Source organism: Osmerus mordax, chromosome 12 (assembly GCF_038355195.1).
Source record: "Osmerus mordax isolate fOsmMor3 chromosome 12, fOsmMor3.pri, whole genome shotgun sequence".
Classification (NCBI taxonomy): Eukaryota; Metazoa; Chordata; class Actinopteri; order Osmeriformes; family Osmeridae; genus Osmerus; species Osmerus mordax.
In genome coordinates, this window is record NC_090061.1 from 2540861 (window position 1) to 2558487 (window position 17627).

General features: G+C 48.4%; 1 protein-coding gene across 2 annotated transcripts; it reads left to right on the plus strand.

The window, feature by feature from the left end:
- The first annotated feature begins 4298 nt into the window (after window positions 1-4298).
- Window positions 4299-14273, plus strand: LOC136954359 (polycomb group RING finger protein 3). Of its 2 annotated transcripts, XM_067247972.1 has the most exons (9): window positions 4299-4313; window positions 4602-4719; window positions 5505-5601; window positions 7395-7450; window positions 7857-7967; window positions 9626-9714; window positions 11818-11955; window positions 13566-13646; window positions 13776-14273. In XM_067247972.1, the coding sequence occupies exons 1-9, from the start codon at window positions 4299-4301 to the stop codon at window positions 13821-13823; spliced, it is 753 nt and encodes a 250-aa protein (XP_067104073.1). In that variant the 3' UTR covers window positions 13824-14273. The 2 variants fall into 2 exon arrangements, with proteins under 2 accessions (XP_067104073.1, XP_067104074.1); XM_067247973.1 differs by lacking the exon at window positions 4299-4313 and having other exon boundaries at window positions 4590-4719.
- Window positions 14274-17627: the final 3354 nt, after the last annotated feature.

The following is a 17627-nucleotide window of genomic DNA, read 5'->3' on the forward strand; positions in this document are numbered from 1 at the left end:
TTGTTCTCCATGCTTGGTCCCTGAGATGCACTGGGTCTAGAATAGTATTCCTTGACTCGCCAAAATACTGTTGCATCCAATTCTTGATCCATCTGCTGTGTCTGTATGCCGCTGTGAATAAAAGCGTCTGCTAAATGAGTAGAACGTCAGCATTCATCAGTGTTTACTCTAAACACGACCTCACACAAACCTGACTTCAGGAATCCTTCCTGGTCCTTGTGAGGTTGTTTTATCTCAGTGTGCCAGGCTGCTGTTGGTGCCCAGTCACTTTGATCATGTTTCTACCTTGTTTACGTCGAGTTATCTCCTCAGAAGGGCCAGTGTCTGTGTCTGCTCTGTGGGCCTTATCACAGATAGTCAAACAGCTTACTGGGCGACACTTTGCATTAAGGTTGCATTAAGTACCATGAAACATAGCAACACCTATACGAACAACACAGTAGTAACACTTTAAGATATACTTGTATTTAGGAACGGCTATGTAGTTACACTTCATTACAATTTAGTAAGGGTTATTACACAAGTGAAACGGGGTGTGGGGGAAGTTGGGCTTTCCTGGGGTAAGTGGATGTTAACATTGATCTCATTTTGGTGACACAGCCTTCGTCTGCCCCTTTACAACATCCACTTACCCCCAACACCTCTTCCCCAATCTGGGCCTACTTACACTTCTGTATAAACCTACACTGTTAACACTCAATACAATTTAATAACACAGCAGTTCCTATTTAACCACAATGTTAGTTATCGCTATATTGTAGTTCCATGGCAGCGGAAGCAATGTTGATGCGACGTGTTGCCGTTAACTGTTCCACTGTCCTCCAGCAGTCCAGATCCCGTGTTCCCAGGGTGAGGCTGAGGCCCAGGGTGAGGCTGAGGCCCAGGGTGAGGGTGAGAGGCTGAGGCCCAGGGTGAGGCTGAGGCCCAGGGTGAGGCTGAGGCCCAGGGTGAGGGTGAGAGGCTGAGGCCCAGGGTGAGGCTGAGGCCCAGGGTGAGGCTGAGGGAGCGCTCCAGTCACTGCGCCCTCTCTGAATGCTGTCATTGTCTGACAGGAGTCTTGGCTCCAACACCCTCATTCAGGAGTCCCCGTCCAACAGCATTAAGAGGAGGAACCACTCTGTGTGTGTGTGTTTATGGTTTAACTTGTGTGTTTGTGGCTTTGCTTGTTGGTGTGGTGTGTATGTGTTTTTTATGGTTTCACTTCTCTGTGTGTGTGTGTTTGTCGGTGTGTGTCTGTCTGTGGTTCTGCTTGTCTGTGTGTGCTTATTTATGGTTTCACTTGTTGGTGTGTGTTTCTTTAAAGTAGAGAGAGAGGGAGAGCAGAGAGCGAGAGCAGAGAGAGAGCGAGAGCAGAGAGAGAGGGAGAGAGAGTGAGAGAGGGAAAGAGAGAGAGCAGAGGGAGAGAGAGAGAGCGGGAGAGAGAGAGAGCAGAGAGAGAGCAGAGAGAGTACAGAGAGAGGGAGAGTACAGAGAGAGGGAGAGTACGGAGAGGGAGAGGGAGAGAGAGAGTACAGAGAGAGGGAGAGGGTTTTTGAAGTGATTCCAAGCCAGCCACCAGACGAGGACTCCTCTTCTTGTTCTTGATCCAGGCCTCAGTGGCCCTGTCCCCAGCTGCCGTCCAATCTAGCCTCCATCCAAACACTCCAGCACCCACAGGCAGCCAACAGGGGCTCTTTGTGATGCTAAATGTGTGTGTGTGTGTGTGGTGTTTGTAGTGTGGTGTGTATGTGTAGTGTGATTGTGTGTGTGTGTGTGTCTTTTGCAAGCAGGATTACATCTTCACTACTGCTTATGAATGACTGGAGTTTAGCAACAGTCATCTGTGGCTCATCACTGTGTGTGTGTGTGCGCGTGTATGTGTGTCACTGCCTCTTTCTCTCTGTATCAGATGTGTGTGTGTGTGTGTGTGTGTGTGAGTGAGAGAGGGGGGGAGGCTTGTCTCTCACAATCTCCTTTTCACTCTCTGTATATCCATGCTGTGTGTGTGATAATGAAGTGTTTATGAATAGCGGGTGAAGGCTACAGTGTTCTGTAAACGGGTCAGAACTAGGATGTGTCAACAGACATGACAAGGCCAGGCTGATGTTGAGTTAGCTTAGCGTGGGGTGAACCCGGGGTAAACACTGTGACCTCTCCACACCCTCCAGCACTAACCCCCCCCGTCTGTCTGTCTGGTCTCTGACTCTTATATAATGTCCTTCTGACATAACAATTTTTTTCCTCAACAACATTATTTCACTCCCCAGTCACATGTAGAAGTAGCAGTAACGGGTGCGTAGACGAGGTTTGGGCATAGCTCGGATTATGATCCCCAGGGTTATGATCCCCAGGGTTATGATCCCCAGGGTTATGATCCCCAGGGTTATGATCCCCAGGGTTATGATCCCCAGGGTTATGATCCCCAGGGTTATGATCCCCAGGGTTATGATCCCCAGGGTTATGATCCCCAGGGTTATGATCCCCAGGGTTATGATCCCCAGGGTTAGGGTTATGATCCCCAGGGTTATGATCCCCAGGGTTATGATCCCCAGGGTTAGGGTTATGATCCCCAGGGTTATGATCCCCAGGGTTATGATCCCCAGGGTTAGGGTTATGATCCCCAGGGTTATGATCCCCAGGGTTAGGGTTATGATCCCCAGGGTTATGATCCCCAGGGTTAGGGTTATGATCCCCAGGGTTATGATCCCCAGGGTTAGGGTTATGATCCCCAGCCCTCATCTCTGTGGAGCAGCTGTCTGTGTGTTCAGGGTGAAGGGGGGGCTGAGGGGTCGTACCTGTGTGAAGGTGTGTGAAGCTGCGGGGCTGGGTGACTAAAGTCCCTCCTTCTCCAGGGTTCTCGTCTGATCCCGCCAGCCAGACTCCGGCTCTGCTGTCTCCTTACATCCTGGACTCCTAAGGCAGATCTGATGCAGAGAACAAACGCGTTTTCTCAGTTTCTTTCAAGTTTTTGGTTTTTCACGAAAAGCCTTCTGGTTTCTGTCTTCCTCCATCAAATCAAGCGGAAGGTGTGAGGAGATGAGCGAGAGCGAAAGCAGAGAGAGGGAGAGAGAGAGAGAGAGTGCAGGAAATGTGAAGGGTATCTAATACTGTACCTTCTAGCTCTGTCCAGGGTTATCCAAAGGCCTAGTCTTATGTCACTGACAGCCTCAAGAAAGAAGCTCTTCATTGCTAATCACCCATTTAAGATGCACCTCTGAACTGGCAAATGATGCTTCTGATGACTCTGAAACAGCCCTTGATAAGTTATTTCTTTGTGTAGCGTGTGTGTGTGTTTGTGTGTGTATAGCCTGTATGAGCAGTGTGTCTATGAGCACTGTGTAGTGTGTGTGTGTGTGTGTGTGTGTGTGTGTGTGTGTATATGAGCACTGAGTGTGTGTGTAGTGAGTGTGTGTGTGTGTGTGTGTGTAGTAGTAGTAGCAGCAGTGTGTGTAGTTTTCAGATGGTCTGTTTGCCAGCATCTCTAGTCTGCTCATTTCACAGTCTGGTGAGCAGACAGCAGGCTGGTGTTGTGTGGCCGTGAGGTGCAGCTACATTGTGGATCCAGATACACAACACTGATAAATGAGCTAACTGCTTCCCTGCCAGGCCCTCGCTCACCAGGCCCTCGCTCACCAGGCCCTCGCTCACCAGGCCCTCGCTCACCAGGCCCTCGCTCACAAGGCCCTCGCTCACCAGGCCCTCGCTCACCAGGCCCTCGCTCACCAGGCCCTCGCTCACCAGGCCCTCGCTCACCAGGCCCTCGCTCACCAGGCCCTCGCTCACCAGGCCCTCGCTCACCAGGCCCTCGCTCACCAGGCCCTCGCTCACAAGGCCCTCGCTCACCAGGCCCACACAAGGAGCCTTCCAGCTCCTCTGACTGCTTTTTGTTGTTGAGTTTTTTCTTGTCTTCTCTTCAGGTTTAGGTAAAGGGTTTAGTTTGGTTATAGGTGCTGATCTGAGGGCATCAGTGAAACCTATGTGACTTTGCTTGTAAAAATGGCTGTATAAATAAGATTTAGATTTAGTTAGTTTATCTCACAGCTAATGAGATTCCGGAACAGAAATGAGTCTAATAAGTGCTGATTAAATCCAACTGAACCATGTCCATTGTGAGGTAATATCCACACTTGTACAACCTGCAGACCTGCAACTGCAGATCAAGAGGTTTCAGGTTCAAATCCCGCTCTCACTTTGAATAAAATAATCTCATAAAAGTGTGTGTGTTCCTCCAGGTACACAACAGGGTGTCCAGGATGCTGAGTTAACGCTGCCAGGCCCGAAGGAAGACAGCAGGCCTCCAGACCTCCCTCAGTCCACACATGGCAGCATTAGGGGTGGGCAGGAGATAAATATCAGTCTGTCTCTCTGTCATTCTGTTTCTCTCTTTGTCATCTGTCTAGTATGCCTCTCTCTCTCTCACACTCTCTCTCTCTGTATCTCTCTCTGCCATTCTGTTTCTCTCTTTGTCATCTGTCTAGTATGCCTCTCTCTCTCTCTCTCTCTCTCTCTCTCTCACACTCTCTCTCTCTGTATCTCTCTCTGTCATTCTGTTTCTTTGTCATCTGTCTCGTATGCCTCTCTCACTCACACACACTCACCTCCTTGTTTCGTCCTCTTTTCAGAACCCCGACATGCTGACCCGGAAGATCAGGCTGTGGGACATCAACGCCCACATCACCTGCCGTCTGTGTGAGGGCTACCTGATCGACGCTACCACGGTTACCGAGTGCTTACACACCTGTGAGTTCTGACCACACAGACACACCTGTGATTTGTGACCCCGCACACACACACGTTCACACATGCTTGCACACGCACATCACAGGGCCCAGTCTGGGAGCCCAGTCCAGATCCAGAATACCCCACAGTCCTGTGAGTGTGACATCTACCGGCCCCTGACGAGAGCCATCAGTCTTGTCACTTCAGCCTCTGTGGGACCCCCTCAGCTCCTCCCTGTAATGACACCGTCCTGTGGTCAGAAACGTTCGCACTCTGGGAGCCCACAGCCATCAAGATCTTCACTCACCACTCCGGCGCCAAGTTATTAACGGTGTCAAGTCTAATTGCCTCAATAATGGCTGTGATATCTTGGTGAGCAGACACACTGGTGTCTCTCCCTAGAGGCCATCCTGGAGAGAGGAGGATTCAGCCAGTCCATGTAATCAGCAGTGGGCAGTTTAGTACTGTGTTCAGTCACCAGGGGGAGACATTGGACTACAGTTGGCTGAGTCAGAACAATAGCACAGACTTTTGCTTACTGAACAAGACATCAACATGAAGCAGAGATTCAGCTCTTACTAGTACATATACACTACTAGTACATAGATGCATACTACTGTTATCTCTCAGGTTTTAGTCTAGAAATAGTCGACTAGATTTGTGTGTGTCCAGTCTGCAGTAGGACTGACCTTGTGTGTGTGTGTGTGTGTGTCCAGTCTGCAGTAGGACTAACCCTGTGTCTGTGTGTGTGTGTGTGTGTGTGTGTTCACTCTGCAGTAGTACTGACCCTGTGTGTGTGTGTCCAGTCTGTAGAAGCTGTCTGGTGAAGTACCTGGAAGAGAACAATACTTGCCCCACCTGTAGGATCGTGATTCACCAGAGTCATCCTCTGCAGTACATCGGGTGAGTAGATCAATGCATCCTGCACACACACACACTCATTCAAGCACACGCACACATGCACACATTCATACACACGCATACACACATAAACACACGCACACATTCATACACACACGCACCCATTCTTACACGCCCACACACACGTGCGTACACACACGTTCACAGAAAAAAACACATACAGTTCCACACACACACACACACACACACACACACACACACACACACACACACACACTCACTCGCCAGGCCCTGTGTTTCATCAGTGTGTAAGTGCCTGGGGCCTGCAGTGTGGCAGCTGCTCTCAGTAGATGAGCCAGTAGCAGGTCTGGACCGGCTCCTCCTGGCTCTCACTTGATTTCTGCTCAGAATCATCCCCAGAGACGCCTCGTAGGGCTCACCAGGGGCATCTCAATACTACACCCCATCCATCATGAACACAGCACACTCACAGAGGATACTGTTCATTGTGGCTGATACACCAGTCGATTTTATTATAGACTCTACGTCTGTGTGTGTGTGTATATATCTGTAGCCATTCTGAAATCAACATGACTATATTTACATTTAACATTGATTATATTTGATTTATTGTCACTGCGCCCAGTAGGTAGTGTTATATCCTACTGTTATATGCCTCATTCTGCCGCGTTCTTCCATGAAAAAGGGGTAAACATGCTGTCTGTAGTTGGAGAGATGGATGTGAAGTGAGACATCTTCATGTCTGGTAGTACCAGAAGGTTGCTCTAACTGTGCTCGCTGCACCTGTCGCTCTGTCAGGTAGGGGGCGCTGTCTGGCTGAGAGAGGCTGCGTTTGGCAGCACAGCAACAACCAGAGGGCTGTCTGATCTGAGGAGGGGAGGGAGGCTGGGTGGCTGGGAGGGAGGCTGGGTCGGTGGGTGGCTTGGAGGGAGGCTGGGTCGGTGGGTGGCTGGGAGGGATGCTGGGTCGGTGGGTGGCTGGGAGGGAGGCTGGGTCGGTGGGTGGCTGGGAGGGAGGCTGGGTCGGTGGGTGGCTGGGAGGGAGGCTGGGTCGGTGGGTGGCTGGGAGGGAGGCTGGGTCGGTGGGTGGCTGGGAGGGAGGCTGGGTCGCTGGGTGGCTGGGAGGGAGGCTGGGTCGCTGGGTGGCTGGGAGGGAGGCTGGGTCGGTGGGTGGCTGGGAGGGAGGCTGGGTCGGTGGGTGGCTGGGAGGGAGGGAGAGAACGAGGGCAGGAAGGTGGCTGACTGTTAGCTAATTATGAGAGTTTTTCCAGTGCCCTCTCAGCACAGACTGACCTTCACTCTCCAGCAGGGGAAAACACATCATTTCCAGGTTTTATACGACTCTACAGCAATACACACCAGTCTGTCCCTGCGGAGACTGGGGATTGACATGCATAGTCAGGGCCATCGCTGGGTAGACACCACACACACACACACACACACAAAAACCCCTCCGTGGTAACTGACCTGTTTCATGCTGGAGGGGTTCCCAACAAACTGAATGTCACGCGCTGACATTTAGGAAACCGCTGTGATTCACATCTGTCTCTGATTGCCTTTCTGAAACTCAATATTTTATTGAGTTTAAGGCTTTTCCGATTAAACACGTCACCGTGAAATTGATAGGCTGTTTTGTTTTCAAACCATTTTACAAAACGGAACATAAAATACATAAAATAATGAGCAGGATGGATGGATCATATAAATCCATCGTCAAATCAATCTGTAATGAGAATAATTTCCAGAGACTAATCTTGGAGAACATTTGGGATGACGAAAATGTCTCAAATTATAACACGTCTGTTCTTCCTCTAGCCATGACAGAACAATGCAAGATATTGTCTACAAGTTGGTTCCGGAACTTCAAGAAGGTAAGGCTCTCTCCATGAGATCATCTTCCTCTCCCCCCTTCCTCCCTCCCTCACGCCCTCCCCCCCTCCCTCCTGCCCCTGCCCCCTGTGACTCTGGCATGTTCAGTATTCATCTCATTCACGACTGCAGATCCAGCTTCCTACTCATGCGTTAGACAGTGGGATTGGAGGTTTAACTCTGCATTAACAATGAATGAATGTAATGTGCACCGTCGCTGACGCAAATACTGACCATAGCGGGAAAGAAGAGACTGACCTGTTATGAACCTAGGGGAACCCTGCTGATGTAGTAGCGTTGACAATGAAGGGAGCACTGTGACAACATTATTATTATTATTATTAACTGAACCCTGAGCCTGTATTCTCCCCTGAATGTGTTCTATCCTCTCCCTTCCTGTGTGTGCAGCGGAGATCAAGAAACAGAGAGACTTCTACCAGAAGCTGGGCATGGAGGTGCCAGGAGACATCAAAGGAGAGCTGTGTCACATGAAGCCACACCTAGATCCACAACGCAATGGTACGGTCCGCCAAGCACCCCTGTTACATACCTCCCAGTGGTACGGTCTGACCATGTCTCAGACCTTGCACACCTCCTGCTTGTGGAACACTATCGATGCATCCCAATACCCACAACTAGTATGGTAGATACCATATGCATACTAGACCATATAGTAGATACCATATACATGCATACTAGACCATATAGTAGATACCATATACAAGCATACTAGACCATATAGTAGATACCATATACATGCATACTAGACCATATAGTAGATACCATATACATGCATACTAGACCATATAGTAGATACTATATACATGCATACTAGAGGTAGGATGGACGCTGTCCTCACCCCTGGTCTCACCTCGTCCGGGTGTGACTGGGGAGCGAGCAGGGAGCGAAAGCGACCAGCTGTTGGGTCCTGCCTCTGGAGGGCTGTTTAAACGGCGCCCCGAGGGTCATTTAAAAGGGTAATTGCTCGCTTAAGTCCCTTTCTGAATTTTGATAATTAAGACTCAGCTGGAGGACAGATTGGTGTTTTTTCTCCCATGCTGTCTGGGACTGAGCAACACGCTTAAAATGTAAATTAAGTGCGAGTGGTTGAGAATGTGGACAATGAAAGCTTTTGTTCCTCTCCTTTTTCTCTCCCTCTCTCTCTCTCCATCTCTCTCTCCCTCCATTTCTCTCTCCCTCCATTTCTCTCTCTCCCTCTCCTTTCCACCCCATATCAATCAGTCTTTTTTTACCTACTCCTTAACCTGGTCCTTTGTCCACATTCACAAGTGTATCAGGCTTCATCTTAAAATGAGTTTTTGACACAAAAACATTTATATATTTACAATTGGCATTTTTGTCATCAGAAATGTGTGTGGGGGGGGGGGGGGGTGGACATGTAAATGAGGGGGCCTAGGCCCCCCCAGGCCCCCTCGTGGCTATGCCACTGTGGTGAACCAAGAACAAGGTCACCATCAGACAAATGTGTTTTCCCAGCTCCTGCTGCCTGTGAGCTAGCAGCAGCTACAGCAGCCCAGGTCTCTCTGGTCCACCTCTGGCCCTGTCCTCTGGTCGAGGACAGACCCAGAGCCTACTTATGAGAGCAGCTTCTGGGTTGTTAAGGGGCCTGGATGAAGGTTAATCAGAAGCGGTTCTTGCCCACTTGAACCACAATCAAGGCAGTCTGGAGGTGCTGTTGTGGGGGAGAGCCAGAGCTAGCAGCTAAGCACAAACTGCGTATGTCCACTAGATTATACCTCAGGGTTTCCTGCAGAAAATGTGTTAGTTAAGGTGGTAGGGTGGGGTTTGCCGATTTGGAATGGAAGAGAGAAAACAGGACAACGGCGGATATCGCTATAAATAAAGATATATATATATTTATTTATTTTACGACGACAACGTAGTTAAGGCGGCAGGCGTGTGTTGCTAAGGCGGCCACCTTAACTGAAAAGTGCTGCGGGAAACCCTGCTGTTGACTGTGAGTTAGCGGACACCCTGTTCTCAATCAACAGGAATTGGCCCTTACAGTAGTGCACAAAGACAATAAATATATTTATGAAGTATTATTTATCATTTAGCTGAATCCGGAAAAAAACTGTTTTCTTAAGTTTCCACGGCATGGTTCACATTCGAAGCATTCCGGTCTCCTAATTTTGCCTCTCATTGGTTCTTGCCAGGTGACGTGAAGTCAGAAGACACAGCCAATAAGGAGACGGCAGAGGAGAAGCCCGAGGAGGATAACGACTACCACCGGAGTGACGAACAGGTACGCATCACTTCCTGTCGGGACAGGAAATACCATTTCCTTCGTCCAGTTTCTATGATATAATTCACATCACCCCCCCTCCACACCAACACTCACACACACACATGTTCAAGTCTGATCTAGTTTGTTACATCTAGGCTTATCTAGTGTTTTTGGTGTTTGTGTAGCTACAGTGACACCCAGAACGCGATTGACAACCGTCGCATTTCAAATGCAAGCTTCCTTTCAATTTCATCTGTATTCCGTCGCGTTCTCAAGCTCGGTGAATGATATCAATAATGCAGAAGAGGTTACTTGTTGTCGCTGCCGCAGAAGCCGTCAAAACAGCAATGTTGAAAAGGGAGCTGGGCTGTGGGCTTCTCTGAGAGAGCGTTTCTTGTTTACCTGCTGTCTTTAGAGAAAGCATAAAAGCATGAATACATGAATGCCTAGACGCGGCGGGTTCTCAGACTGGGGCAAGGCGACGCCGGCTCTCTGGAGCCACTCTTAAAGATTGTGGGGAGATTGCGGAGAGATTGCGGGGAGATTGCGGGGAGATTGTGGGGAGATTGTGGAGAGATTGCGGAGAGATTGCGGAGAGATTGCACGGTTGGGCAGGGGGTCCTGCTCTTTAGCTGTTCCCCAGAGACGCCGACGTGTGAATGGAATAGCTAATATGGCTTCCCGACTCCAGGATGTATACACAACACTGGGGGGAGGGGATGGGAGAGAGGAAGAGAGGAAGGAAAGTGAAAGGGGGAGAGAGGAGTGGTGGATGGGATGGAGGGAGGGGGAGAGGCTGTGTAAGGGAGAAGGGGAGAGGGAGACAAGATGGATGCCTGATTGTGAAGGGTAAAAACTGATGGAGGGAGAGAGGACAGGCCACATGACTTAATCTGATTGTGATGAAGGAGAGGAGATATAATGCAATAGACAGAGGATGGTGGGGTGGGGGGTGGGTGGGGTATAGAGGAGTCACATGGTTTGAAGGATTGGGAGAAGAGGCATACTTGGCCATGCCAGGGCCACTACGGTCAGACAGGGAAATGTAATGGCACACACACACACACACACACACACACAGCTACACACACACACACACACACAGTTACACACACACACACACACACACACAGTATGATAAGCAGCAGGAGAGAGGATGCATGACTGGGTTTTGGAAAACTTTCCTCTGGTGTCTTCTGAATGACCTTCTGAAACATGACCTTGGGGTGCAGAGCAGAGCTGGGAGGGGTGGCGGCGGGGGGGTAAGGGGTGACGGCGGGGGGGGGTAATGAGGCCTGATCCTCTCAAACACCCAGAGGAGACAAGAGACAGGAAAGCTCTCTGCTAGAACAAAATCCATACTTCCAGTTCTCTCAGGAAAAAAATACATTTAGAGTCACTTCATTGAAATTGCTTTGAATGAAAGCTCTCTGCTAAATGAATAAAATGTGTAATGTTAATGGAACAAGGACTGCCAGATCAGAAGCCGGTGAAAGGATAGAACTAGCAGCCATACTTGTGTTGGTGGGTTTCACTATAGAGTATGTTCAGCTACCGCTGTGTCCTGTTGTCTTCCTCACATAGATAAATGTGTAATCTAGTGTGATGCCTGGCTCTAAAACCACATGTTTACTGGATACCCATCACTCAGAAATGTCCTTTTCCTCTCAGTAATTGTCTCAACATTTCCATAATGCTCCCTGTAATGTGACTGCCCTGAAGACTTTTGAAAGACCATTAACTTTAATGCAGCTCACAGCCAAAGTGTTTGTTTTTGCGTGGTTTCCCTTGAAGGCGAGCACAACAGAAAAGCAGACAATCAGCTGCAACTTAGGTGTTGTTGTCGCAGCAGCGCAGTCAGGCCTTCTCCACGAGTCAACATGTTTGAAGGGGGGGGGGGGGCGGGGAGGGAGGGAGGGGGTAGAGAGAGAGAGGTAACATGGAGGGAGAAGGAGTCATGTTTATATCGATACTTAGGTTATATGAATATTTAAGATTATCTGACACTTTCGATTTTGTGCATTCAGTTTGTGGTGGATGTCTCAAGACATTTTTGGGGAAAATCCTGTTTCTAAAAGGTATGTGTGTGTGCGCGTGTGTGTGTGTGCGCTCGCCCCACAGGTCAGCATCTGTCTAGAGTGTAACAGCAGTAAGCTTCGTGGCCTGAAGCGTAAGTGGATCCGCTGCTCAGCTCAGGCCACCGTCCTTCACCTCAAGAAGTTCATCGCCAAGAAGCTAAACCTCACATCGTTTAACGAGGTAAGGACCACATGCACCCTCACCCTGAGGCAAGGACATCCACAATCTAACATCGTTTCATGAGGTCAAGATAGCTTTAGGGGATGTCCTTGCTATCTGTCCCCTGCCTCCTGTTACCTGCCCCCCTGCTACCTGGCCCCCTGCCCCCAGCTGCCTGCCCCCCTGCTACCTGGCCCCCAGCTACCTCCCCCCTGCCCCAGCTACCTGCCCCAGCTACCTGCCCACTGCCCCAGGGTAGTGTTGTACGTGCTGTCAGAGCCCCACAGCTGTCACAGCGTCTCGCAAAGAAGGATTCTGCTATCTTTTTCTGCCATCTTCGAACCAGATGTTCTCAGGCAAATAAGGTCTTGTAATATCATTTGCTTTCTGACGGTGCTTGAACAAGCCTGTCAAAACTGCATGGGGGGGGGGAATTTGACAAGCAACTTCGGGACACAGCTAATCGTGGAGGGGGGGGGTTCTGCATTGTGTCATCATGGAGATGTGTGGGTGGTCTTCGTCTCCAGGCCTCCACCCTTCCTCACAGCTGTCAGCCATGCTACCATGTCATTGTCGTTAATCTGTTGTACCGAGAGATGCTGTTGATAGAATGTATATTTCCAACCGCTAACAGACAGTCATAAGCTGGCATCAACATGCCCAGTTTTGTCGGCTGCGCGGCATGTCAGACGATGGTGATTATATGGTTAGGAAGAACTGGCTTATTGGTCTAACGCGTTCTCCTCGCTCTACGGTTCTTTACTTCCCCTATCGGGTCTCTTTTTTTTGTTTCACTTGGTGGCACCTGCACAGTTGTGGGTGTCGTCAAAGAAAATTTGTTTTAGTGTCAGTATATCATAGTGGATCGATTCTGTAAATGCTTTTATCCAAAGTGACGTAAAGGAAGGGGGATTTGAACCTGCATTGTCTTGAGCAATTATACACCTTTAGCTGTACTTCCATTAATTATTTGTAGGGCGCTTTGGATGGATAAAAGTGTCTGCTAAATGATCAAAGTAAAATGTACATCTTCAGTGTCCGATCCCTGCCCTTCCACCTGCTATCCCTCTCCCAGCCAGTAGGTGGTGCTGTGGCAGTGCAGCAGCAGCCCTCACCTCCAGCCCTTAGCACTCGTTACAGCCAGTATTGATTGGCCGATGTAGTTTCAAACAGCCTCGCTAGAATATCAATGTTTAATTCGCAGGAGAAGTAGGGGTTTCCAGGCGGTTCTTTTGATTAGGACAAATAAGCTTTTGTGCACAGAAAAAATAAACCGCCTGTTCCCCTGGTCTGCTGCAGAGGGGCTGGGGGGGGCCTTTCAAATGCACGGTGCCATCTTTGTTCCCTCTCCAAGAAAAGGGAGTGTTTGACGCTGACTGAATGTGAGAGAGAGAAGGAGAAGGGTTGGCGCTGACGTTTAGCTTCTTAAATCTCGCTGCGAAAAGAGACCCGACTAAGAGCCAAGGCTAGAACCAAATACACACACCGTCATCAAAAGCTGTGTGTGTCTGATGTGTTTGTGTATGGAAGTCCCTCTGTGGTCAGGAGGAATGTTCTGGATCTCTGGGGTTCAGGGTCGAAGGTCAAACGACACCCTGTGACTTACGGTCCTGCCTATCTTCTGTCCTCAGCTGGATATTTTATGCAATGAAGAAATCTTGGGGAAGGATCACACTTTGAAATTCGTCGTAGTGACAAGATGGAGATTTAAGGTAATGGTTGGAACCGCGGGCCTGGTGGAAGAGGGGAACTGTGGTTAGAAATTCAGAGAGAAATATTTATGCATTCGTGGCTGCGTTCTGTAGAATATCTTGACATTCTGTTCTTTGTTTGCATTTCAGAAGTCGCCCCTCTTGCTGCATTACAGACCTAAAATGGATTTACTGTAGTGAGAAGGTGTTTGCTCTTGGCCCAGTGGCCCAGGACGGTGGAGAATCGAACCATTTATGCAGAGACGATCAAACATCCAACACCATGCAAACTCTCCCAGCAGAAAACCACAAAAGCCAGCACACAGAAACAACCTCCTACACAGTTACTGCTACACTGGCGCTTTTGGAACAGAACAACCCTTTTTTTTGTCCGCTACGTCCTAGATATGTGAAAAAATTTGAGAGAAAGCATATATTTATACTTTTGTACAGAAGAGAGACAAGGATCCAAGACGCTACTCCAGCTCTGTTTACACGTGAACAAGATGTCGACAAATCGTGCTACCGTCTTTTAAACTTAACTCTTACCCCTAACTGAGGAGGGAAAAGGTGAGGGGGAGTTTTTAAACAGTTCCTTTTTCTTTTTCAGGTCACATTCACGTCTTGGGAGCACAGAAAGTATATAAAGTTATATAAAAATGTTATCTTTGAAGCCGTTTATTAACATTGTCTCTGAAATCTTTGCGTTTTTTAAATTTGCTTTTGGTTCTTGACCGTCAATTGTGAATAGGCTAAATTTTGTGTAGTAATTTATGTTCTATATACCAATATTGTACATAAAATGTCATAATGTGAGAGATTGAAAAGACTTAAGAAAGAGACTTTAGACTGTTTGGAGTTGCTCCCTGAAGTGCTATCTATGTGTTGGCCTACTTGTATGTAGCGTGAGGGTGAACTAGAGTTCTTCATGCAAATCAGGCACATTAACAGTATATAAATATATATAATGACAACTTTGTTGTCTATGAAAGTCATGAAACAAACATGAAATATTCTGTAATGTAAGAAAGGGTTATATGATGTTGCGTTGCTACGAAGGCAATCGATACATCTGAGCATTATTGAAAACAAGTCTGCATCAAAACTTTTCACCCAGTTTGTACATCTCCCCGTTTTCAGTTATACCATTCACTGTTACTGAATCAACATGGCAGTCAAACACTATAAAACAGAGACATCCTTCATGTCGTCTGAGATTTTGCCCAAACCTGCCTGTGGGGCTCGCAATGCAATACATGCACCGTGGAACAGGCAGAGAAACAAGCGGTCCTGTTGATTCAATCTCTTTAGGTATTCATGCCACAGTCCTTATTATCCGTCCTCTTGTCTATACCCTCCCTCCTCCGTAAATCCTAGCTAGCTAGCTAGCAGCCTTGCATTGAGGAAACGAATCCGCACGCACGCGATGCCCCAGTCACCCAGCAACTTACGGGGCTAAAGTCTTACTCCTTAGAATGTATTTCCTCTGGGTCATCCTCTATTACCTGATACAGAGCTTTCTGCTCAAGTCTCCAGTGCTACCTTTAGTGCCAAAGGTATAGATTCCTCTGGATGCTCTCCCGTAATTTGCGTGACGAGATATAAATGAAAGTGATGTTCAATCCCACAGCGAGGAGTGTGTGTATTTAGCAGTCTAGATTCATGAGCTTTGGAAACATCGACCACATGAATTCAGGTATTGAAAAGTGAATTTTTAACCTCGTTATTGAAACGGACTGCCTTTTGGTAGGCTTTGGTGCTTTTTTGAGTCCATGAACTTTGGAGGAGAATTTGTCTCTATGTATAACGACCAACCTATTAACATTGTTCGTCATAACTGGACCCCTTTATTACGTTTCAGACCTCAGATAGTTACCTCAGTAGTGATAAAGACCACTGTTGTTTACCCCATAAATATTCAGAAACGGTTCTATGGCCTGCATATCGAATTAGTTTCATACAGATCTCTACCAAACCAGCTTAACCAAAACTATTTTCATTTGGTGAAAAGTCCCCCCCCCCCCCCCCCCCCCCAGTGCACAATGATTTTTTTCTTCCTTCCTGCATCTTCATTAACCCCCCCCCCCTACACGGGTCACTTAAATGTCTTACAGCGAGAAACATTTTATATGTATCCAGTCAAACCTTTCCTGTTACCTGCAGATTTCACTAACTAATGCCTGCAAACTCTACATTCACAACCTCTTATCAGATGTTGGTTTTCATCGTTTGTCCATTTTTGTATTTCAAGCCCATAAATATACATTAGTCTGGGGGAAAAAAGCATTATGTCGACACAAGGTGCTATTGTATTTACTCGTTGCTCAAGGCAAAGAAAGTTCAGTGCGGACACTTGGTACCATCATCTTGACGTACCAATGGCTTCTGCGTGTGTAATCAGAACAAAACGAATTAGTTACACTGTGTGGGTCTGTATTTTTAGTTGTTTTTATTTTTTATTTTCTTGTTTTGTACTGTTCAGGGGCCCTGTGATGTGATCTCTGGGAGGGTGGGTGGTGGTGGTGGGGGGGTGGTGCAGGGGTGGGGGGTCTTATTTTAGGGGCTTTGCCACAATGAAGACTGGGGTCTCTTTCTCCCTTTGAAGCCAGCTATGGTGCTAACTCGTTAGTGTTTTTGTGTCTATCTGGAGCAGCTTTAGGGTTGAACAGTGGCTTGTTTCAGTGTTCTAAAGTCTCTACTTTGAGATATTTTCGCCTACGTGCTGAAGTGCTGATGCGTCCTCTGTCGGGACGTCCTCTCTTGTCAAAGCCGTCTCTCAGCAGTGAAAGAAGGCGCTGCCCTTTTTCTTTTTGATTTGTTTGGCTTGCCCAGCGGTCCTGGCAGTCTCGGGGTACGACACGTGGAGAATAGCAAAGAACATTTGATACTTTGAAAGGGTTTGTTTTATTGAAAATAAAACAGAACCACAGAAAATACAGGCGTGACTTCTGCTTCCCACTTTCATGTCGGGTTATTTTTCCTTTGACCCTCTGCTCTGCCTGGAGAACATGTTGGGGCGTCCTGGTAGACTTTGTATCGGAGCTCTCTCCCTCACTCTCTGCAGTGTGTATTTGTCTTAGCCTGCCAGTGGACTCGCTAGCTCTCCCTCCTCCTCCCTGACTTCTAGGCGGTAGACAAGGCGAGCGGTGTTTGGAAGTCCACGTGACGGTTGTCGTTTAAACGTTTCCAAAGTTCCCTTCCCAGAGCCTGGCGCGCTCTCTCATGGTGAGGTGTTGGGGGTGATGCGGGCCCGTCCGTTCCACCTCCTGAGCTGTGGACGGATTGATGTTCACGCTTTTATCAGCCCCAACATGGAGACATCAGTGCTGCTACACTTGACAGCCAAGCTAAGAGGCTTACAGGATCCCTGACAGACTGGGTTTGGTATCCAGGCTGGAAGGCTGCCAGGTGGGATGGAGACACAGGGGTGGGGGCCTGTCCAGGCCTGGACTCAGACCCTTCCTCTCTCTGTTTCGACCTCGTCTAGCTAGAGAACTTGACCTGGAAACAGTGTCATTGCTGTTACTTGCACCTGCACGGAGTAGAACCAGAATTCTGGGACTGCCGTCCCATCTCGAGGGGAAGGACAGTCTATTTGGGGAGCTTTCGCAAGAGTTCCGAAGCCTAATGAAGTCCTAACAGAGTATTTACCTGAAACTCTTATTTTGTACCCAATCAGGACATGTCACCCAAGTGATCCCCAGAATGTCAGCATGTCTCCAGGTTGTTTACCTTCCTTCCTAATAACGCTCTCCACTCCGGGGAGCAAGATTCCAGTTTGTCCGTGTGAGGTTCCAGAGCTTGCTCTAAACCTTGGTAATCACCCCGTTGGCCAGGCAGTGTGAGCGGGGTCATTCACATGGCCAGCCTTGGTGAAACACATTCCAGAGACACACTCTGGTTCATCTGGGTGAAACATATACTCCACACACACACACACATACATTTGTTTCTTCTGGGTGAAACACATTCCAGACACACACTCTGTATCGTCTGGGTGAA

Bases quoted from the DNA above. Each gene is read 5' to 3' on its own strand.
- LOC136954359 (XM_067247972.1), top strand. The intron at 7,451-7,856 runs GTAAGGCTCTCT...CTGTGTGTGCAG, and splicing joins GGTTCCGGAACTTCAAGAAG to CGGAGATCAAGAAACAGAGA. The intron at 11,956-13,565 runs GTAAGGACCACA...TTCTGTCCTCAG, and splicing joins ACCTCACATCGTTTAACGAG to CTGGATATTTTATGCAATGA.